The 23,866-nt window shown below is 46.7% G+C and overlaps 1 protein-coding gene across 5 annotated transcripts in view; it reads right to left on the bottom strand.

Annotated features, from left to right (window-relative positions):
- LOC125451525 (collagen alpha-1(XV) chain-like) overlaps window positions 1–23,866 on the bottom strand; it is a 243,159-nt gene that overhangs the window by 134,337 nt on the left and 84,956 nt on the right. For all 5 annotated transcript variants that reach the window (XM_059645829.1, XM_048528708.2, XM_048528706.2 and 2 more), the window contains 3 exons: window positions 18,182–18,256; window positions 17,981–18,079; window positions 147–333 (listed from right to left, as the gene is read on the bottom strand). In XM_059645829.1, coding sequence (XP_059501812.1) covers window positions 147–333; window positions 17,981–18,079; window positions 18,182–18,256 — 361 coding nt within the window. The remainder of the gene's footprint in view (window positions 1–146; window positions 334–17,980; window positions 18,080–18,181; window positions 18,257–23,866) is intronic.

Genomic DNA, 23,866 nt, shown 5'->3' with positions numbered 1-23,866 from the left:
ATTGTTGGTGCTGGTTCACAGAATCAGAGGTGTGCCCACTAGTGTATTATAAAAGCGAAAGAAGTGTTGGGACAATTTCAAAGATTATGAGAAAAAATAGAAGCATCTCTTTTGGAACCAAGGCCATAAAATGAAAATTACCATACCGGTTGTTATTTTTACTTCAAAGTCTGCTCTCTCTTGATAAGGTGGCATCTCTCCAGAGATGCCCAATGTTGTCACATCCTGGGTCATAGTTTCTTGCTGTCCTGAGGAACCCTCGATCTCTTCAGTAACTGATGTTTCAGTGGGGGGCTCTTTGACTGGCTCACTGTGTAAATGTTGATCGATGACCTCAAAAAGACCAAAAGTACATCAAAGTCAATGGACAACAATTTACATTAATCTTGGTGACTGACAAATGGCAATAGAGAGATAAATGGAGGGGGGGGGGATGTGGAGTGGAGTAAGCATTAGGTGGGACTACCAAAGGTATGATTGAAAAGTGGTTTTGGAGATGACTGTTAAAGGAGAAAGGAGCAGTGAGCCTGAGAGAAGTGGCTGGGACTATCTAGAGAGTGTGGCTCAATTTACTGATTGGCTCCTCTACCAATGGGAAGTAGAGTGGCAGACACTTTAAAACATGGATACCGTTAATGGGGACGATCTGGCTGAAGGAGGCTGAGGAAATGGTGTGGGGATTTGACGGCTAAGATGAAGAGCTTAAACTGAAAACACCAGGGAATGGGGGAACATTACAGAGTGGAATCATTGTCTAATATTCCTGACCTTTAGATTGAAATTAGGGAAACTTCACTTTGTGTTGAACTTAGTAAAACTGTTTCAATCATGAAAATCAGAGACCACTTACAGTCAACACTAAGTGCCTAGGGAAAGCCATTCAGCTCTCTATATTGAACTTACTTTAAAGCAACCTTCAGATAGTATTAAGACTTATTTTAATATTTATTCCCCATTAACAAATGCCAGGAGTATATTTTATAAAGGCAAGACAGCATTTATATTCAACCTGAGAACTGACCAGGTTTTTAGCTGACTAAGCACTGTAGTCTCCATCACAAATTCACCAGACATCGGGAAGTTCATTCCCGACTGGCTGATCATCAAAAGTCTTTGTCATTGATTTATGTCATTCATGAAGGGACTAATGTTGGAGAACTGGCCAATAGAACAACACCTTTTCAATGATATGGAGAGAAGGAGCTGCGGAACGTTGCAAAGAATTGGAAATTGGAATTTCTGGAAACAGACTTGAAGTCAATTGGCAAGAGTGTGAGGCAGGATCACTATCGATCCCAGCAGGATGTCTGTGAGGCAGGTCAGGATCACTTCAGGATATCTATGAGGCAGGGTCACGATCACTTTGAACCCCGCTGGAGGTCAATGAAGCAGGTCAGGATCACTATGGATCCCGGCAGGATGTCCGCGAGGCATGTCAGGATCACTATGGATCGCAGCAGGATGTCCGCGAGGCAGGTCAGGATCACTATGGATCGCAGCAGGATGTCCGTGAGGCATGTCAGGATCACTATGGATCGCAGCAGGATGTCCGTGAGGCATGTCAGGATCACTATGGATCGCAGCAGGATGTCCGCGAGGCAGGTCAGGATCACTATGGATCGCAGCAGGATGTCCGTGAGGCATGTCAGGATCACTATGGATCGCAGCAGGATGTCCGTGAGGCATGTCAGGATCACTATGGATCGCAGCAGGATGTCCGTGAGGCATGTCAGGATCACTATGGATCCCGGCAGGATGTCCGCGAGGCAGGTCAGGATCACTATGGATCGCAGCAGGATGTCCGCGAGGCAGGTCAGGATCACTATGGATCGCAGCAGGATGTCCGCGAGGCAGGTCAGGATCACTATGGATCGCAGCAGGATGTCCGCGAGGCAGGTCAGGATCACTATGGATCCCGGCAGGATGTCCGCGAGGCAGGTCAGGATCACTATGGATCGCAGCAGGATGTCCGCGAGGCAGGTCAGGATCACTATGGATCGCAGCAGGATGTCCGCGAGGCAGGTCAGGATCACTATGGATCGCAGCAGGATGTCCGCGAGGCAGGTCAGGATCACTATGGATCGCAGCAGGATGTCCGCGAGGCAGGTCAGGATCACTATGGATCGCAGCAGGATGTCCGCGAGGCAGGTCAGGATCACTATGGATCCTGGCAGGATGTCCACAAGGCAGGTCAAGGATCGCTACGGATCCCGGCAGGATGTCCATGAGGCAGGTCCAGATCACCATGGATCCCGGCGGGATGTCCGCGAGGCAGGTCAGGATCACTACGGATCCCGGCGGGATGTCCGCGAGGCAGGTCAGGATCACTATGGATCCCGGCGGGATGTCCGCGAGGCAGGTCAGGATCACTACGGATCCCGGCGGGATGTCCGCGAGGCAGGTCAGGATCACTACGGATTCCGGAGGGATGTCCGCGAGGCAGGCCAGGATCACTACGGATCCCGGCGGGATGATCTGTGAGGCAGGCCTGGATCACTATCGATCCTGGCGGGTGTCTGTGAGGCAGGTCAGGATCACTACGGATCCCGGCGGGATGTCCGCGAGGCAGGTCAGGATCACTACGGATCCCGGAGGGATGTCCGCGAGGCAGGCCAGGATCACTACGGATCCCGGCGGGATGATCTGTGAGGCAGGCCTGGATCACTATCGATCCCGGCGGGTGTCTGTGAGGCAGGTCAGGATCACTATCGATCCCGGCGGGTGTCTGTGAGGCAGGTCAGGATCACTATCGATCCCGGCGGGTGTCTGTGAGGCAGGTCAGGATCACTATCGATCCCGGCAGGTGTCTGTGAGTCAGGTCAGGATCACTATCGATCCCGGCGGGTGTCCGTGAGGCAGGTCAGGATCACTATCGATCCCGGCGGGTGTCCGTGAGTCAGGTCAGGATCACTATCGATCCCGGCGGGTGTCCGTGAGGCAGGTCAACTATCGATCCCGGCGGGTGGCCGTGAGGCAGGTCAGGATCACTATCGATCCCGGCGGGTGTCCGTGAGTCAGGTCAGGATCACTATCGATCCCGGCGGGTGTCCGTGAGGCAGGTCAACTATCGATCCCGGCGGGTGGCCGTGAGGCAGGTCAGGATCACTATCGATCCCGGCGGGTGTCTGTGAGGCAGATCAGGATCACTATCGATCCCGGCGGGTGTCCGTGAGGCAGGTCAACTATCTATCCCGGCGGGTGGCCGTGAGGCAGGTCAGGATCACTATCGATCCCGGCGGGTGTCTGTGAGGCAGATCAGGATCACTATTGATCCCGGCGGGTGTCTGTGAGGCAGGTCAGGATCACTATCGATCCCGGCGGGTGTCCGTGAGTCAGGTCAGGATCACTATCGATCCCGGCGGGCGTCCGTGAGGCAGGTCAACTATCGATCCCGGCGGGTGGCCGTGAGGCAGGTCAGGATCACTATCGATCCCGGCGGGTGTCCGTGAGGCAGGGCAACTATCGATCCCGGCGGGTGGGCGTGAGGCAGGTCAGGATCACTATCGATCCCGGCGGGTGTCTGTGAGTCAGGTCAGGATCACTATCGATCCCGGCGGGTGTCCGTGAGGCAGGTCAACTATCGATCCCGGCGGGTGGCCGTGAGGCAGGTCAGGATCACTATCGATCCCGGCGGGTGTCTGTGAGGCAGATCAGGATCACTATCGATCCCGGCGGGTGTCCGTGAGTCAGGTCAGGATCACTATCGATCCCGGCGGGTGTCCGTGAGGCAGGTCAACTATCGATCCCGGCGGGTGGCCGTAAGGCAGGTCAGGATCACTATCGATCCCGGCGGGTGTCCGTGAGTCAGGTCAGGATCACTATCGATCCCGGCGGGTGTCCGTGAGGCAGGTCAACTATCGATCCCGGCGGGTGGCCGTGAGTCAGGTCAGGATCACTATCGATCCCGGCGGGTGTCCGTGAGGCAGGTCAACTATCGATCCCGGCGGGTGGCCGTAAGGCAGGTCAGGATCACTATCGATCCCGGCGGGTGTCTGTGAGGCAGATCAGGATCACTATCGATCCCGGCGGGTGTCTGTGAGGCAGATCAGGATCACTATCGATCCTGGCGGGTGTATGTGAGGCAGATCAGGATCACTATCGATCCCGGCGGGTGTCTGTGAGGCAGATCAGGATCACTATCGATCCCGGCGGGTGTCTGTGAGGCAGATCAGGATCACTATCGATCCCGGCGGGTGTCTGTGAGGCAGATCAGGATCACTATCGATCCCGGCGGGTGTCTGTGAGGCAGGTCAGGATCACTATCGATCCCGGCGGGTGTCTGTGAGGCAGGTCAGGATCACTTTCGATCCCGGCGGGTGTCAGTGAGGCAGGTCAGGATCACTATCGATCCCGGCGGGTGTCTGTGAGGCAGATCAGGATCACTATCGATCCCGGCGGGTGTCTGTGAGTCAGGTCAGGATCACTATCGATCCCGACGGGTGTCTGTGAGGCAGGTCAGGATCACTATCGATCCCGGCGGGTGTCTGTGAGGCAGGTCAGGATCACTATCGATCCCGACGGGTGTCTGTGAGGCAGATCAGGATCACTATCGATCCCGGCGGGTGTCTGTGAGGCAGGTCAGGATCTCTATCGATCCCGGCGGGTGTCTGTGAGTCAGGTCAGGATCACTATCGATCCCGGCGGGTGTCTGTGAGTCAGGTCAGGATCACTATCGATCTCGGCGGGCGTCTGTGAGTCAGGTCAGGATCACTATCGATCCCGGCGGGTGTCTGTGAGGCAGGTCAGGATCACTATCAATCCCGGCGGGTGTCTGTGAGGCAGGTCAGGATCACTATCGATCCCGGCGGGTGTCTGTGAGGCAGGTCAGGATCACTATCGATCCCGGCGGGTGTCTGTGAGGCAGGTCAGGATCACAGAAGCCATAAAAGGAGAACACATCAAAAGGAAACTGACATCCTGGGGAAACTGTGAGCTGATTGGCTGATAAATATTTCAGTTGCTTTTTTTCCCTCACTTTGTAGTTGATGAACTTGGAATTTTTTAAAAATTAGTTTTTTTGGTAATAACGGCTAAGTAATGTAGTTTAATTAATTTCTACGTATTTAATTCACAGCTGAAGAAAAGTAACTGGCAAATGTTTATGGAATCATAGAATCACTACAGTGTGGAAAGGGGCCATTCAGGCCATCGAGGCTCAACAGCCCTCTGAAAAGCATCTCACCAGACCCCCTCCCCTACACTATACCTGTAACCCTACATTTTCCACAGCTAATCCACCAAGCCTGCACACCCCTGTACACTACTGAGCATAGCCAATCTACTTAAATACTATGTTTTATGATTGAATAAATAGAAAAATGGCAGGGCTGCTCCCCACCCCTGCACTGTGCATTGTGTTCCATGTAGGAACTAACAGACGTGTCTGAGGTAAATAGATGTGCAGGTAACGCTGCCTGCTGCCGCAGCCCAAGCTCCTACTTTCAGAAATAGAGCAGCACCTGGGGTGTCACTGCTGCATGTCTGAGCGACTGAGGGCTTTGTGGAAAAACACAAGCCTTTCCTTGGCAAGGTGCAGGTAACTACCAAACATTGAAGAAGAAATAGGGAATTGGTGCTTGAGTCCCCTAGATTCCTCTCACTTTTCAATTCTGAACACTGAAGACCAGAAATTGGCCATAAAGCCCTTTGAACCCATTCTGCCAAGCTGTCAGATCATAGCTCAATTTCACTTTGAGCCTATTTAACTTGCCTCTCTCCACATCTTTGATAGAAACCTACAGTAAGAACCTATGGTTGAGTCTTCAATCTTCGACTCCCTGTAGAAAAGTGACACTCCGATAAATCGTGATGACCTTGTAGCTCTGTTTGTTACTCATGAAATAGCTTTTCTGGAGTGTTTGAAAAACTTTTAAGAAAGTGACACAGTTAACATTTTAGATAATAAAGTACGAGGCTGGATGAACACAGCAGGCCAAGCAGCATCTCAGGAGCACAAAAGCTGACGATTCGGGCCTAGACCCTTCATCAGAGAGGGGGATGGGGTGAGGGTTCTGGAATAAATAGGGAGAGAGGGGGAGGCGGACCGAAGATGGAGAGAAAAGAAGATAGGTGGAGAGGAGAGTATAGGTGGGGAGGTAGGGAGGGGATAGGTCAGTCCAGGGAAGACGGACAGGTCAAGGAGGTGGGATGAGGTTAGTAGGTAGGAGATGGAGGTGCGGCTTGGGGTGGGAGGAAGGGATGGGTGAGAGGAAGAACAGGTTAGGGAGGCAGAGACAGGCTGGGCTAGTTTTGGGATGCAGTGGGTGGAGGGGAAGAGCTGAGCTGGTTGTGTGGTGCAGTGGGGGGAGTGGACGAACTGGGCTGGTTTAGGGATGCAGTAGGGGAAGGGGAGATTTTGAAGCTGGTGAAGTCCACATTGATACCATTGGGCTGCAGGGTTTCCCAAGCGGAATATGAGTTGCTGTTCCCGGTTTCTGGTTGCAGCAGCAGCGCGAGCGGGAGCTTGGAGCAGGGGCCTGTCGGGAAGCCGGTGAGTCACGGTTTTTGAATCGTTAAAAAGCTTACCTCGAGTGCCGGAGAGAGGAGTTGGACACGTGGCTACAGGGATGGTGCAGGAGGGAGGGTTTTGGATTCTTGGATAATTGGGGCTCTTTCTGGGGTAGGTGGGGCCTCTACAAGCAAGATGGTCTTCACCTGAACCAGAGGGGTACTGATATCCTGGGGGAGAAATTTGTTAAGGCTGTTCGGGTGGGTTTAAATTAATTCAGCAGGGGGATGGGCACCAAAATTGTAGTTCGAGTATAGAAAAGGTTGAGAGTAGGGTGGTCCGAAATAAAGTTTCAGGGAAGCAAGATGGCACCGGAAAGCAAGAAGTTGGTTTGAAGTGTGTCTACTTCAATGCCAGGAGCGTCCGGAACAAGGTGGGTGAACTTGCAGCACGGGTTGGTACCTGGGACTTCGATGTTGTGGCCATTTCGGAGACGTGGATAGAGCAGGGACAGGGATGGTTGTTGCAGGTTCTGGGATTTAGATGTTTCAGTAAGAACAGAGAAGATGGTAAAAGGGGCGGAGGTGTGGCATTGTTGGTCAAGGACAGTATTACAGTTGCAGAAAGTATGTTTGGGGACTCGTCAACTGAGGTAGTATGGGCTGAGGTTAGAAACAGGAAAGGAGAGGTCACCCTGTTGGGAGTTTTCTATAGGCCTACGAATAGTTCTAGAGATGTAGAGGAAAGGATAGCAAAGATGATTCTCGATAGGAGTGAGAGAGACAGGGTAGTTGTCATGGGGGACTTCAATGTTCCAAATATTGACTGGGAACACTATAGTTCGAGTACTATAGATGGGTCAGTTTTGTCCAGAGTGTGCAGGAGGGTTTCCTGACACAGTATGTAGATAGGCCAACAAGGGGCAAAGCCACATTAGATTCGGTGCTGGGTAATGAGCCCGGCCAGGTGTTAGATTTGGAAGTAGGTGAGCACTTTGGTGATAGCGATCACAATTCTGTTATGTTTACTTTAGTGATGGAAAGGGATAGGTGTATACCACTGGGCAAGAGTTATAGCTGGGGGAAAGGCCATTACGATGAGATTAGGCAAGATTTGGGGAGCATAGGATGGGGAAGGAAACTGCAGGGGATGGGCACATTAGAAATGTGGAGCTTATTCAAGGAAAGCTCCTGTGTGTCCTAGATAAATATGTACCTGTCAGGCAGGGAGGAAGCTGCAGAGTGCGGGAGCCGTGGTTTACGAAGGAGGTGGAATCTCTGGTCAAGAGGAAGAAGAAGGCTTATGTTAGGATGAGATGTGAAGGCTCAGTTAGGGCACTTGAGGGCTATGAGGTAGCCAGGAAAGACACAAAGAGAGAGCTCAGAACAGCCAGGAGGAGACATGAGAAGTTGTTAGCGGATAGGATCAGGGTAAACTCTAAGGCTTTCTATAGGTATTTAAGGAATAAAAGAATGACGAAAGTAAGATTAGGCCCAATCAAGGATAGTAGTGGTAAGTTGTGTGTGGAGTCAGATGAGATAGGGGAAGTGCTAAATGAATAATTTCCAACAGTATTCACTCTAGAAAACGACAATGTTGTCGAGGAGAATACTGAGATACAGGCTACTAGACTAGGTGGGATTGAGGTTCACACTGAAGAGGTATTAGAAATCCTTCAGAAGGTGAAGATAGATAGGTCCCCTGGGCCGGATGGGATTTATCCTCGGATCCTCTGGGAAGCCAGGGAGGAGATTACCGAGCCTTTGGCATTGATCTTTAACTCGTCATTGTCGACAGGAATAGTGCCAGATGACTGGAGGATAGCAAATGTGGTTCCCCTGTTCAAGAAGGGGAGTAGAGACAACCCTGGTAATTATAGACCAGTGAGCCTTACCTAAGTTGTTGGTAAAGTGTTGGAAAAGGTTATAAGGGATAGGATTTATAATCATCTAGAAAAGAATAAATTGATTAGGGGTAGTCAGCACGGTTTTGTGAAGGGAATGTCGTGCCTCACAAACCTTATTGAGTTCTTTGAGAAGGTGACCAAACATGTAGATGAGAGTAAAACGGTTGATGTGCTGTATATGGATTTCAGCAAGGCATTCGATAAGGATCCCCACAGTAGGTTATTGTACAAAATGTGGAGGAATGGAATTGTGGGAGATATAGCAGTTTGGATCGGAAATTGGCTTGCTGAAAGAAGACAGAGGGTGGTAGTTGATGGGAAATATTTATCCGGGAGACCAGTTACTAGTGGTGTACCGCAAGGGTCGGTGTTGGGTCCACTGCTGTTTGTCATTTTTATAAATGACCTGGATGAGGGCGTAGAAGGATGGGTTAGTAAATTTGCAGATGACACTAAGGTCGGTGGAGTTGTGGATAGTGACGAAGGATGCTGTAGGTTGCAGAGAGACATAGATAAGCTGCAGAGCTGGGCTGAGAGGTGGCAAATGGAGTTTAATGCAGACAAGTGTGAGGTGATGCACTTTGGTAAGAGTAACCGGAAGGCAAAGTACAGGGCTAATGGTAAGACTCTTAGTAGTGTAGATGAGCAGAGAGATCTCGGTGTCCATGTACACAGATCCTTGAAAGTTGCCACCCAGGTTGACAGAGCTGTTAAGAAGGCATACAGTGTTTTAGCTTTTATTAATAGAGGGATCGAGTTCCGGAACCAAGAGGTTATGCAGCAGCTGTACAAAACTCTGGTGCGGCCGCACTTGGAGTATTGTGTACAGTTCTGGTCACCGCATTATAAGGAGGATGTGGAAGCTTTGGAAAGGGTGCAGAGGAGATTTACTAGGATGTTGCCTGGTATGGAGGGAAGGTCTTACGAGGAAAGGCTGAGGAACTTGTGGCTGTTTTCATTAGAGAGAAGAAGGTTGAGAGGGGACTTAATTGAAACATATCAAATAATCAGAGGGTTAGATAGGGTGGATAGGGAGAGCCTTTTTCCTAGGATGGTGACAGTGAGCACAAGGGGGCACAGCTTTAAATTGAGGGGTGAAAGATATAGGACAGATGTCAGAGGTAGTTTCTTTCCTCAGAGAGTAGTAAGGGAATGGAACGTTTTGCCTGCAACGGTAGTAGATTCGCCAACTTTAGGTACATTTAAGTCGTCATTGGACAAGCATATGGACGTACATGGAATAGTGTAGGTTAGATGGTCTTGAGATCGGTATGACAGGTCGGCACAACATCGAGGGCCGAAGGGCCTGTAATGTGCTGTAATGTTCTATGTTCTATGTAACCTTCGGGTGGCATTATTGTGGCACTGCAGGAGGCCCATGATGGACATGTTGTCTAAAGAATGGGAGGAGGTGTTAAAATGGTTCGCGACTGGGAGGTGCAGTTGTTTATTGCGAACCGAGTGAAGGTGTTCTGCAAAGCGGTCCCCAAGCCTCCGCTTGGTTTCCCCAATGTAGAGGAAGCCACACCAAGTACAATGTATACTGTATCCATTGTACCCAGTGTGGCTTCCTCTACATTGGGGAAACCAAGCGGAGGCTTGGGGACCGCTTTGCAGAACACCTCCGCTCGGTTCGCAATAAACAACTGCACCTCCCAGTCGCGAACCATTTCAACTCCCCCTCCCACTCTTTAGATGACATGTCCATCATGGGCCTCCTGCAGTGCCACAATGATGCCACCCGAAAGTCGCAGGAACAGCAACTCATCTTCCACTTGGGAACCCTGCAGCCCAATGGTATCAATGTGGACTTCACCAGCTTCAAAATCTCCCCTTCCCTCACCGCATCCCAAAACCAGCCCAGTTCGTCCCCTCCCCCCTACTGCATCCCAAAACCAGCCCAACCTGTCTCTGCCTCCCTCACCTGTTCTTCCTCTCACCCATCCCTTCCTCCCACCTCAAGCCGCACCTCCATTTCCTACCTATTAACCTCACCCCACCTCCTTGACCTGTCCATCTTCCCTGGACTGACCTATCCCCTCCCTACCTCCCCACATATACTCTCCTCTCCACCTATCTTCTTTTCTCTCCATCTTCGGTCCGCCTCCCCCTCTCTCCCTATTCATTCCAGTTCCCTCACCCCATCCCCCTCTCTGATGAAGGGTCTATGCCCCAAACATCAGCTTTTGTGCTCCTGAGATGCTGCTTGGCCTGCTGTGTTCATCCAGCCTCACACTTTGTTTTCTTGGATTCTCCAGCATCTGCAGTTCCCAGTATCTCTGATCAGTTAACATTTTAATCCAGATTGCAACTTGTTTGTGGCTAAAAATATTATTGGAGTACATTTTGTAATGCACTGTTTCATTGAGTTTGTAGAAAAAGTTGCCACATCAACCAGTGATGGCTACTCACTGAAAAGAACGATGTACTGAACAATGAAAATTTGATGAGATTTGCTTGCATACAATCTCCATGTTTTAAATGCAGAAGCTGCTTTGTTTGGAATCAGAAGTTCCATGGGAAAAGTTACTGAAGGTATCTTGAGGGCAGTAATGTACAATCAGTTGCTTAAAATGACAATAGTTAAAAGCCAGAACAATTCATGCAGCTGAGCAGAATGCAAAGTATAGTCCGATCTTGGCAATTGTGGATTTCCTCGTACTTTGTCACTGCAAGTCACTAATCTCAATACCCCACTCTCAGAGCCACAACCAAAAATTTTTCTCCCCGCTACATTAATGCATACTCATCAGCTAATTCAATACAATAAAAGTCCTCTTTTGTAATCACAATCTTTTCATTCTGTATATATTCTTTTAAATATATACATCGGCCGCATTTAAACTTCCACTAACACTGCAAATTTTTGTTTGCAGAAGAGATTTAAAGTGAGAGAAAAAGTGGGACAGGGCAAGCAGCTTTAACTATTTTCTAAATTAGCAACCAATTAGAAGCCTTCCAGGCATATGACCATCAGACCAGCCAAGTCGTATGGTGTGATGATGGGGTGATCGGCTAATTACAAAGACCTCGCTGTAGCTGGACCCCATGCTTTATACACAGCCAGCTTTGTTTTGTCACTGCGAATGCAGGCAATATTCTTAATAAAGACAGGTTACTTCAGTTTCAGTCGACAAGTAAAACTCGTTGTGATGGTGAAATCTTTGTGATGAGAATCTGTAAAGGGACATTTGTTGGAATTACTTTCTGAACAGCAGATTGCCTCCATTTATTATGGAACTAATCCCACAGTGTGGCTTTCAGGCCGAAAGGCAGCAGACACACCAAGAAATGAAAGGCGAATACAGCAGGTGCTGGAAACTTGAGCGGAATATAGAAACTGCCGTAAATACTCAGCAGGTCTGGCGGTGTGTATGAGAAGAACTCACTCCTGGTGAGTTTGTGAAGCAGTGGAAGGGAGGGAACCCACAAATTCCTCAGGTGGCTGACCCCACCCAGACCAGTCCACAATTTTCTGGGAGGAGAAGGGACATGGTTCCTAAAAGGAAATTGCCCCACCTAATTGAGCCTGGTAAGTGGCCACAATTATAGGCCACTTAAGAACCACCTCCCTGCAGTGAGGCAGCAGGAAGAAACGGAGAATGGGAGAGGAAAGCCTGACATTTTGCCCTGCTCGAGTCTCTATGACACAAAGCTGGGTGGCAGTGTGAACTATGAGGAGGATGTTAAGAGAATACAGGGTGACTTGGACAGGCTAGGTGAGTGGACGGATGCATGGCAGATGCAGTTTAATGTGGATAAATGTGCGGTTATACACTTTGGTGGCAAGAACAGGGAGGTAGATTACTATCTCAATGGAGTCAAGTTAGATAAAGGGGAAGTACAACGAGATCTAGGTGTTCTTGTACATCAGTCAATGAAAGCAAGCATGCAGGTACAGCAGGCAGTGAAGAAAGCTAATGGCATGCTGGCCTTCATAACAAGAGGAATTGAGTACAGGAGCAAAGAGGTCCTTCTGCAGCTGTACAGGGCCCTGGTAAGACTGCACCTGGAGTATTGTGTGCAGTTTTGGTCTCCAAATTTGAGGAAGGACATTCTTGTTATTGAGGGAGGGCAGCGTAGGTTCACGAGGTCAATTCCTGGAATGGCAGGCCTATCATATGTTGAAAGATTGGAGTGACTCGGCTTGTATAACACTTGAGTTTAGAAGGATGAGAGGGGATCTGATTGAGACATATAAGATTATTAAGGGACTGGACAGTCCGGAGGCAGGAAGCATGTTTCTGCCGATGGGTGAGTCCAGAACCAGAGGACACAGTTTAAAAATAAGGGGTAGGCCATTTAGAACAGAGTTGAGGAAAAACCTCTTCACCCAGAGAGTGGATATATGGAATGCTCTGCCCCAGAAGGCAATGGAGGCCAACCCTTTGGATACTTTCATGAAAGAGGTGGATAGAGCTCTTAAAGATAGTGGAATCAAGGGTTATAGGGATAAGGCAGGAACAGGATACTGATTGTGGATAATCAGCCATGATCATAATGAATGGTGGTGCTGGCTTGCTAGGCCAAATGGCCTACTCCAGCACCTATTGTATTGTCTATTGTCCAGCAGGAAAAGCTATGGCAGTGCCTCCATCACTTTTCTGGATTGGGTAACCTGCACAAGGACTGCCCACACCACCAGCGTGTACCCTGCACACACCGCTCCCCATCCCCCTCACCGACCCTGGTCCTCTCCCATTCCCATCTGAACCTGATGGGGCCACGGACAGTGGGCCAATCAGATTGATGGAGATGACGAACATTTTTCCATCTTTTATTCTGTTTCTTTTTATAGCTTTGACACGGATGGACCACGGGTCTGCCGCGTGTTAGATACTTATTTCGCTATGATGCACAAGGTGGCAAAATCCTTCAGTTGCAACCCCAAAGGTTCTAGTCTGCAAGATGTTTCTCAGCAAAATGTATTGGATAAAACGATTGCGTATCACTCTTAAAAAGGATTTTTCTAGCAATTCTAAGGCAAAGAAATTCCCATTGATTAACACAAGTAAAATATTTTCCCTACCACTTGTACAGGTGAATGTTTGAAACAACTTTGAACTTTAAGGGCGATGTTTTCTGAGTACCACACTTTGAAATGAACTTGCTTCTGGATTCACCCCTTTGCCTTTCCACTGTCACCCAGGGGACTGATCTGCCCCTCTGAGCTATCTAGTCAAAGCCAGAGTCATTTGCAATGGTTACTGGTTTTGCTAGCAAAAGATCACCTCTGATGTCCCACGAGGACCTAACCATGGCTCCCACACATTTATCATCTCCATGTGGCCCCTCAGCAACATCTTCCAAAAGAATAGTGTTAGTTTTCACAGTTACACTGACCACAGACATACTCTACCCGACCACCACCTCGCTCAGCTCACCCTTTCTTTCCTTAATTATATGTGATGGATGAGCAGTAATTAAACATTGGGAAAACTGAAATCTTTGTATTTGGTTTCAACTCCAGACTCTATTCTCCCGCTACTGTCTCCATCCCTCTCCTTGGCAACAGTCTGAGAGTAAACCAGTCTGCTCGTTACAATGGTGTTACATTTTACTCAAAGATGAGTTTCAGATGTCATATTGATGCCATCGCTCACACTACCTGCTTCCACCTCCGCAATATCACTTGACTTTTCCCCAGTTAGTTGCTGAAACTCTGACTCCTTCGTTACCTTGAAGCTCGACTATTCTTGACATTTGACTAGAGTTGAGGTGACTTGAAACTGGAGCAGTACAGTTGCCATGGTTTGAGCAGAGTGGAGACTGCTGAGTGGCTGGAGTATTTGAAGACAGAGTGTTTGGGCATTTGTGTGGCCTGGTAGGTTGCTGGCTTCCTATTCTACTAAAGGGACAACAAACTCAGTCATGCCTACCATTTACCTTTGAGAATCACCTTCCATCACCAGGTCCCTTCACCAGACTGCACCCAGTGCTATGTATGTGGACAACAAACCAACCTCTGGGTTAAGTCGGGCATTCCCATTAAAAAATGATGTGGTATCAATGATGAGTTTCCAGTACAGAGTCAGTAGCTGGAACTGATCTGGCTTCTCTATTTGGGATTGAAAATACAGACCATTTTATTCAGACAAGTGAGGAGAGAAATGAGCACGATTTGTAGTACCTGTTGTGACTCCTCAGTTGACATGAAAACATGTGGATGTTGGTTGAGGACAGGGTGAAGAATGACTACCTCAAAGAAATGCAGAAGTGTTATTTCAGACCCTCAAAGTCAACCCAATAGCAGGAGAGGGAGGCACGACAGAGGGAAAATATATTCAAAGTGGAGTGGAATCTTCCCACACGAGAGAAAGACCACCACAGAGTTCACAGGGATGGGAAAAGTAGACAAATATTTAAGTTATGGCCTCAATTCATTTAATGCCAAAGGAGGCAACACCTCGGTGAGATGGTTTGCTGTGCAGGGATTTATTTTTCTTCTGTAAAATGTATCAGATTATTCTAAGAGCCAGGACCTAGTAATCTCTGGTAAGATTAATTTTCAGTGTTTTATCCAACTGTGTAACTACTTTGTATAGACTGCTAAGTCACGAAGGAAACTATTCCTGCTGTGCTTGTTATGTTTTTAATTATATCTGAGGAGGAGTTTAATGCTTCTCCATTTCAGTTTCTCCCCGGTGTAAGGACAGGCACAATTGTTCCAGTACAGTTACAACACTGGTATCTACCTGAAAACGTGGAAAATTGCTCAAGTATGTCCTGTACACAAAAAGCAAGACAAATCCAATCTGGCCAATCACCGCTTATCGTTCAGCTCTTGATCATTAATAAAGTGACGGATGGGTCATCAACTGTGCTATCAAACAGCAAGTACTTAACAAAAACCTGCTCAGCGACGCCCAGTTTGGGTCCCGCCAGGACCATCAGCTCTTGATCTCATTACAGCCTTGGGTCAAACATGGACAGAAGAGCTGAGTTCCAGAGGTGAGGAGAAGTGACAGCCCTTGACGTCAAGGCTGTATTTGACCAGGTGTGACATCAAAGAGCCCTAGCAAAACATGTCAATGAGAACCAGAAGAGCACTCTCCTCTAATTGGTGTCACATGTAACACAAAGGAAAATGGGTGTAGTTGTTGGACATCAGTCATCTCAGCTCCAGGGCATCTCTGCAGGAGTTCCTCAGGGTAGTACCTTGGGCCCAACCATCTTCAGTTGCTTCATCAGTGACCTTCCCTCCATCATAAGGTCAAAAGTGGAGATCTTTTGCTGATGATTGTACAATGTTCAGCAGCATTCACAACTCTTCAGATACTGAAGCAGTCCATGTTCAAATGCAGCAAGACCTGGCCAATATCCAGGCTTGAATTGACAAGTGGCAAGCGATATTCACATCATAAGTCTCAGGCAATGACAATCTCCAATAAGACAGAATCTTAAACATCATTCCTTGACATTCAGTGGCATTACTATCACTGAATCCACCACTATCAACATCTTGGGAATTATCATTGACAAGAAACTGAACTGGACTAGCATTATATGTATAGTGATGACAGGACTATGTCAGAGGCTAGGAATACTGCAGTGAGAACTTACCTTCTGACTCCCCAGAGCCTGTCTATCATCTACAAGACACATGTCAGGAGCGTGATCGACTACTCCAACTAGCCTGGATGTGTGTAACTCCATAAAGACTTGGCATGAAGTGCAGAAACATTCATTCTCGAACCACTGGTGTTCAGTAGCAGTAATGTGCACCATCTTCATTGCAAAAATTCACTAAAGCTCTTCAGGCCTTCCAAACTAATGGTCATTGTCATAGAGAAGGACAAATATGGCAAATACAAGTTAAGTCTACATCCTCTAGGTTTCCCTCCAAACCACCCATTATCCTGACTTGGAAATATAGTGCCACTAGGTCAGAAACCTCTGTAATGGTATTGTGGGGTGCCTACACCAAATGTTTACTGTGAATCGAAAAGACAGTTCAACACCATCTTCGGAAGGGCAATTAGGGACAGGCAATAATTGCTGGCCTTGTCAGTGATGACTACATGCAATGAATGCATTTTAAAAAAAACCTCTAGAGAAACCACTTCATCCTGCATTCAAGTTGCATCCAGATTAGCAGTGCGGGTTTAACATCGGTGCAAAGCATAGGCTTCCAATTTGGCGTCAAGTAACATTAACCTCTGGGCACATTTGTGCAATATGCCAACATGCAGTAGGATTTAGAATGCCAGTCTACCAACATTCTGGTATAATGCAACTCATCAAATTACTTTGCATTTGACAAAAAAAAACAAAGAACTGTAGATGCTGGAAATTTGCACTTGAGCCCAGTTGACAGTTTGAGTAGATTAGGATTATTTACATTAGAAAGACAGCGTTTGAGGGGGGACCTGATTGAGGTCTACAAAATCATGAGAAGTATAGACAGAGCGGATAGCAAGAAGCTTTTTCCCAGAGTGTGGGGGACTCATTTACTAGGGGTCACAATTTCAAGGTGAGAGGGGAAAAGTTTAAGGGAGATATGTGTGGAAAGCTCTTTATGCAGAGGGTGGTGGGTGGCTGGAACACGTTGCCATTGGAGGTGGTAGAGGTGGGCACGATAGCGTCATTCAAGATGTATGTAGACAGATACATGAATGGGCAGGGAGCAGACGTTTTAGATAGAGGATGTGGATCGGCGCAGGCTTGGAGGACCGAAGGGCCTGCTCCTGTGCTGTAATTTTCTTTATTCTTTGCTAGACTCAGTATATGGTGGGGTAAGTGTTGCCCTGTGCCTGTTTTTGAGCCTGGAATTGACACTCCATCTAATGTGTACCCAAACATGTAGAGACCTTAGAAATGTAGACAAAATTACACTGGACATTCAGAATGTGGTTGGATTTAGTGAGAGGCAATGGCCTAGTGGTATTATCGTTAGGCTGTTAATCCAGAGACCCAGATAACTTTCTGAGAACCTGGGTTCGAATCCCGCCATGGCAGATGGTGGAATTTGAATTCAATAAATATCTGGAATTAAGAGCCAAATGCTGACCATGAATCCATTGTCGAGTTATGGAAAAACCCACCTGGTTCACTGATGTCCTTTAGGGAAGGAAGCTGCCACCCTTACCTGGTCTGTACTACATGTGACTCCAGACTCACAGCAGTGTGGTTGACTCTTCACTACCCTCTGGGCAATTAGAGATGGGCAATAAATGCTGCCCAGCCAGTGACACCCTCATCCCATGAATGAATAAAGAAAAAAAAATGTAGATTGGCAGAATGAAAGTTTGCTTCTGGGGGAAAAAATGCCATTGCTTGTCCTCAGCATGTCTGTTAGAGCTCCAACCTTCTAACAGGCGACTAAAACCCAGCCAGGTCAGTTCAACATTTGGCAAAAGTGCTATTAGAGAAGAGTTGTTAGAATTGTCTTAGAAACCCAAGTAATTCACTGATGCATTTTAAATGGGGAATTCCTTATTAACCTGGAACAAAACCATTACATACACCATTCTACCCTAGTGATACATCTATTTATGTATGTGTATATCTATGTACGTTTGAGCTTAATTGTCAAAATACATTGAGCTACAGAAGACAAAGTTATCAAACATACAGAAAGAGAGAAGGGACTTGAAACAGAACAAGAATCTTTCATTGTCACTCACAGGGCTTGGAGTGATGTGCTGAATTTGGGGTTTAATGCCTGCATGCTCCTGAGGAATATATTGACCACTACCATCACCACTAACATCGCCAGAAGGTCCCTGTGGCAAAGAAAGCAAAACCGACAAATAAAAATCCATTGGGAAAAAGAAAGTGTTAATTCAGTCTCAAGAGGACTACACTGAAATGGAAAGTTTACTCACGTCAGGCTCAGCCTCATAACATTGCTCTTCGCTTGCCCGAGGGTCTGATTTAATTGTAAGTTCTTGGATGGATCCCTGGAAAACACAAGACAAGATTAACTGTTTCAAAATCTTTGAACTAGAAATACAAAATGGTGCTGACAAGAATGATTCGTGTATTGCACCAACAACTCCAACAATACTTCCACTGCAATGAAATGGCAGCCAAATCTCTGGAACCTGGTTTGAACCCACAACCATCCAATTCAGAGATAAGGCTGAGATAACACAGTGTGCAGCTGGAGGAACACAGCAGGCCAGGCAGCATCAGAGGAGCAGGAAAGTTGGATTCATTTCTGAAGAATGGTCCTGACTGAAAATGTCAACTTTCCTACTCCTCTGATGCTGCCTGGCCTGCTGTGTTCCTCTAGCTCTACGCTGTATTATCTCTGACTCCAGCATTGGCAGTTCTTACTATCTCCTGAGAGATAAGGCTGACATCCTAAAGAAGGGATTACACACAAAATGGTAACTAAGTGTTAGATGTACGTCCAGCCAATTTTGTATACATGCTGTGGGAGATAAGTTTGGCTGTGTGTTAAATGGCTATAATAAGAGCCTAAACAAGAGTGACTGGTTTATGATGTGTGATGTTTGAATGTGCTGTTGCATACCTAGCTCATCAATACTGCTTTGATTGCTTTATAATTTAACTGTAATTTCCAACATGCTGAGTACTCCTAAAGTATCAGAAATATTTTATTTATCAGTGACATGAAGGTATCTTTTCCCTAGGGTGGTGGATTTCAAGATTAGGAGTCATATTTTCAAGGTGAGAGGAGAAACATTTAGATTAGATTAGATTAGATTCCCTACAGTGTGGAAACAGGCCCTTCGGCCCAACAAGTCCACACCGCCCCCTTGGAGCATCCCACCCAGACCCATCCCCCTATAACCCACACACCCCTGAACACTACAGGCAATTTAGCATGGCTGATCCACCTAGCCTGCATATCTTTGGGCTTGGGAGGAAACCGGAGCATCCGGCGGAAACCCACGCAGACACAGGGAGAATGTACAAACTCCACACAGTCGCCCGAGGCTGGAATCGAACCCGGGTCCCTGGCACTGTGAGGCTGCAGTGCTAACGACTGAGCCACCGTACCGCCCCAAAAAGGACATGACGGGCAACATTTTTACACAGAGGGTGGTTTGTGTGTGGAATGAACCTCAAGAAGCAGTGGTGGATATGGGCACAGTTACAATGTTTAAAGGGCATTTGGACAAGTGCATGAATGAAAAAAGTTTGGAGAGATATGGGCCAGGAGCAGGCAGGTGGGATTGGTTAGTTTGGGATTATGATCAGCACGGATTGGTTGGACTGAAGAGTCTGTTTATACGCTGTATGGCTCTATGATGTTTCTGTACACAAATCTTTGATGATGACAGGACAAGCTGCTAAATAAAAATGCATATGGAGACTTGGGATCCATAAATTGAGCTGTGATAGGAGATTAAAGAAGTAATACTAAAGTTTTAGAAAGTACTGATTGAATCTCAGGTGGTTCATTATTTACAACTCTGAGTATCACACTTTAAGAAGTACGTCAAAGACTTTTTAGAAGGTGCGGAGAGGATTTACGAGAATGATATGAAGGCTGAGGAGGGTGGCAGGGTGGCTCAGTGGTTGGCACTGCTGCTTCGTAGCAGCTAGGGACCTAGGTTTGATTCCAGCCTCGGGTGACTGTCTACGTAGAGTTTGCACATTCTTCCTGTGTCTGTCAGGGTTTCCTCCCATAAATGTGTAGGTTAGATAGATTCAGCCCATATTAAATTGTCCAGGGATCGGCAAGGTGCAGGTGGGTTAGCCATGGGTAATGTAGGGTTACAGTTTGGGGCAGGTATGGTGGGATGCCTTTCAGAGGGTCAGCACAGACTTAATGGGCCAAATGGCCTGCTTTCACACTGTATGGATTCTATGAAAAGGGACTTCAGTTTCCAGAGAGCCTAGGAAAGCAGAGATTCTTTTTCGAGGAGAGAAAGATTAAAGGGATACTTGAAGATGAATTCGAAGGTGTGAGCAGTTTTGATAGAGTAAATACAGAGAAACTGTTTCCACTCACAAAAAAATCAGTAATGTATTGGCACTGAGTTAACAGGCTTTTAAAAAAGAGTCAATAAAGGTTGTGAATTAATTTTACTCAGGGATGATGATCCAGAAACCGCTTCTTGAAATGTTGGGAGGCAAAAATTCAATAAAAGTTTTTAAAAAAGTGAAGAATTAGCAGGACTATAGAGGAAAGAGCATTACAATTAGTCCATATGTTGGACTAATTGGCCAGTTTTCTCAAAGGGTAATTGGCTTTCTTCATGGTAGGATTCTATCTGATTGGTAAAATTAAAACTCATGAATTAAGAAAACGAAAACTAGACGAGAGTTCATCCTACATCAGTCCTTTGTAAAAATCTTCCTCAATATTTTAGCCCTTTTAACGCATTTTATTGCCGTACTGCACTGAAAATGCATAGAGTTCGATTGCTGGTGATCTTTCACTGCTCCCAGCAACTGCCCGGCGAATGTTAACATCTGCCCGGGTAAGTCGAGCAATTCCTGTTTCAAGGAACCACAACAAGGAATTCACTCGGCTGCCCAGTCTGACAAAGCCTGAGCTGGTCCTGCTTAACGAGAGAAACTCCAACAATGTTTACTCGATACAGGCAGCAGCTGTGTCAGGGCTCAGAACCACTTGCCTGTGGGGCACAAATCTGACAAATCTGACTCAATGCTCAGCTGAATTTGGTCCAAGTCAGAGGTTTGGATGAGGGCTCCAAAAAAAATCAAGCCAGTAAGGCAAGTATGGTTATAAAATAACATTCATTGCTAGTATAAAAACATACTGAAGTAGTACTCTCTATGAGAGGGCTTAGCATTTTCAATTGTATATTTGCCACAAAATAATTGCTATTGGTAATTTTAGACAGAAGAGCTTATCCTTGCCTAATTTTGTTCTCAGGATTCTAAATGATGTTTGATCACTGGGCCGAATTTTACACTGGGGTTAGGATGTTCGCATCTCCAGTGTAAAAAAAAAGTCAATCTCTGCTGAGGTGGCTTGCCCCATAGCTTTTTAAAACTTCTTTATGCAATTTCGAAAGTCAAGTTGGCAAAGGTAGCCAAGAGTGAGAATTCATAGTGTCTTTAGGACAGTTTCCTGGGACAATATGTTGTAGATTCAACAGGGATCAAACTGTTTGGGATCTGGTAATATGCAAAGAAGCAGGTTTAGCAAAGTGTTTGCTGAGTAAACGATCCTCGAGGGAACATAGTAGAATTTAGCATTCAATTGGATCAGAAACAAAGTGTGTAAAACGTAAATAAGGGCAATTTGATAAGGATGAGGAAAAGTTTGACTGGAATTACCTGGAAAAGGGGTGTAGCAGAAAGGTTGAACAATATGTCAAGCATTTAAGAAAATATTTTATGACCTGCAGACAATATATATCTCAGTGAGGAAGATGGAGTCGAGGAAGCAGATAAACGAACCATAGTTATTCAAGGAAGCTCAGGATAGGGGTGGCACGGTGGATCAATGGTTAGCACTGCTGCCTCACAGCGCCAGGGACCCGGGTTCAATTCCACCCTCGGGTGACTGTCTGTGTGGAGTTTGCACATTCTCCCTGTGTCTGTGCAGGTTTCCTCCCACAGTCCAAACTTGTGCAGAATCAGTGGATTGACCATGCTAAAGCGCCCAGGGATGTTTGGGTTCAATGTGGGTAGGGTAGTGTAGGGGAATGGGTCTGGGTGGGATGGTCTTCAGAGCAGCAGTGTGGACTTGTTGGGCTGAATGGCCTGTTTCCACACTGTAGAGACTTGATAATTGATTAAAAATAAAAATTGTACAATGATCAGTGGTAAACCAGAGGATTGGGAAAGGTTTAAAAGATGAAAAACTATGAGGGCAAACTAGCAAGTAATATGGAAACAGAACATCTTAAATAAAGAGAGAGAGAGAAAGCAAAGCCAACAAATATTCTTTACAGCATGAGATTGGGGAGATAATAATAAGGAAGCAGGAAATGGCACGGAAATTGAAAAAATAATTTGCTTCAATCTTCTCAGCAGAGGATACTAATAGCTCTCAAAAAATACAACATAATCAAGAGGCTAAAGGAAGGAGCGAAATAAACACAAAAAACTCATGCTTGACAAATTTGTTAAAGTCTTTGAGAAGGAAGCAAGCAGGACAGATAAATGGGAATCAGTAGATGTAATATATTTGGATTTCTAAAAGCAGTTTGTTAAAGTACCGTGCATAAAGCCAGTAATCATGGTGTTGTAGGTAGAATATTACCTTGGGTAGGGATTTTCAAACTAATAGTAGATAGGCAGTTGCGATAAGGGTGGCATTTTCAGAGTACAACTTGTAATAGGGAGTGCCACAGGGATCTGTGCTGGGCCTGAAAGAACATAGAACACTACAGCGCAGTACAGGCCCTTCGGCCTTCGAAGTTACACTGATCTGTGAAGCCAAACTGAAGCCCATCCAACCTACGCTATTCTATTATCATCCATATGTTTGTCCAAAGACCATTTAAACGCCCTTAAACTTGGCGAGTCTACTACTGTTGCAGGCAGGGCATTCCATGTCCTTACTACTCTCTGAGTAGCTTGGGTGGAGATTTTCAAACTAATAGTAGATAGGCAGTTGCGATAAGGGTGGCATTCTCAGAGTACAACTTGTAATAGGGAGTGCCACAGGGATCTGTGCTGGGCCTGATAGAACATAGAACACTACAGCGCAGTACAGGCCCTTCGGCCTTCAAAGTTGCACTGATCTGTGAAGCCAAACTGAAGCCCATCTAACCTACACTATTCTATTATCATCCATATGTTTATCCAATGACCATTTAAATGCCCTTAAACTTGGCGAGTGTACTACTGTTGCAGGCAGGGCATTCCATGTCCTTACTACTCTCTGAGTAAAGAACCTACTTCTGACATCTGTTCTATATCTATCACCCCTCAATTTATGTCCCCTCATGCTAACCATCTCCATCCGAGGCTCTCACTGTCCACCCTATCTAATCCTCTGATCATCTTGTATGTCTCTATTAGGTCACATCTTAACCTTCTTCTCTCCAAAGAGAACAGACCTAAGTCCCTCAGCCCTTCTTTATAAGACCTTCCCTCCATACCAGGCAACATCCTGGTAAATCTCCTCTGCACCCTCTTCCAATGCTTCCACATCCTTCCTATAATGCGGTGACCAGAACTGTACGCAATACTCCAAGTGTGGCCACACCAGAGTTTTGTACAGCTGCAACATGATGTCATGGCTCCGAAACTCAATCCCTCTGCCAATAAAACCTAACACACCATACGCCTTCTTAATAACCCTATCAATCTGGGTGGCAACTTTCAGGGATCTATGCATATGGACACCAAGATCTCTGCTCATCCACACTACCAAGAATCTCACCATTAACCCAGTCCTCTGTATTCCTGTTACTCCTTCCAAAGTGAATCACCTCACACTTTTCCGCATTAAACTCCATTTGCCACCTCTCAGCCCAGCTCTGCAGCTTATCTATGTCCCCCTGTAACCTGCAACATCCTTCCGCAATATCCACAACTCCACCGACTTTAGTGTCATCTGCAAATTTACTAACCCATCCTTCTATGCCCTCATCCAGGTCATTTATAAA

Source organism: Stegostoma tigrinum, chromosome 5, assembly GCF_030684315.1.
Source record: "Stegostoma tigrinum isolate sSteTig4 chromosome 5, sSteTig4.hap1, whole genome shotgun sequence".
In the NCBI taxonomy this organism is placed as follows: domain Eukaryota; kingdom Metazoa; phylum Chordata; class Chondrichthyes; order Orectolobiformes; family Stegostomatidae; genus Stegostoma; species Stegostoma tigrinum.
The sequence above is the reverse complement of the archived record's forward strand: the minus strand, read 5'-3'. Positions and strand labels throughout refer to the sequence as shown.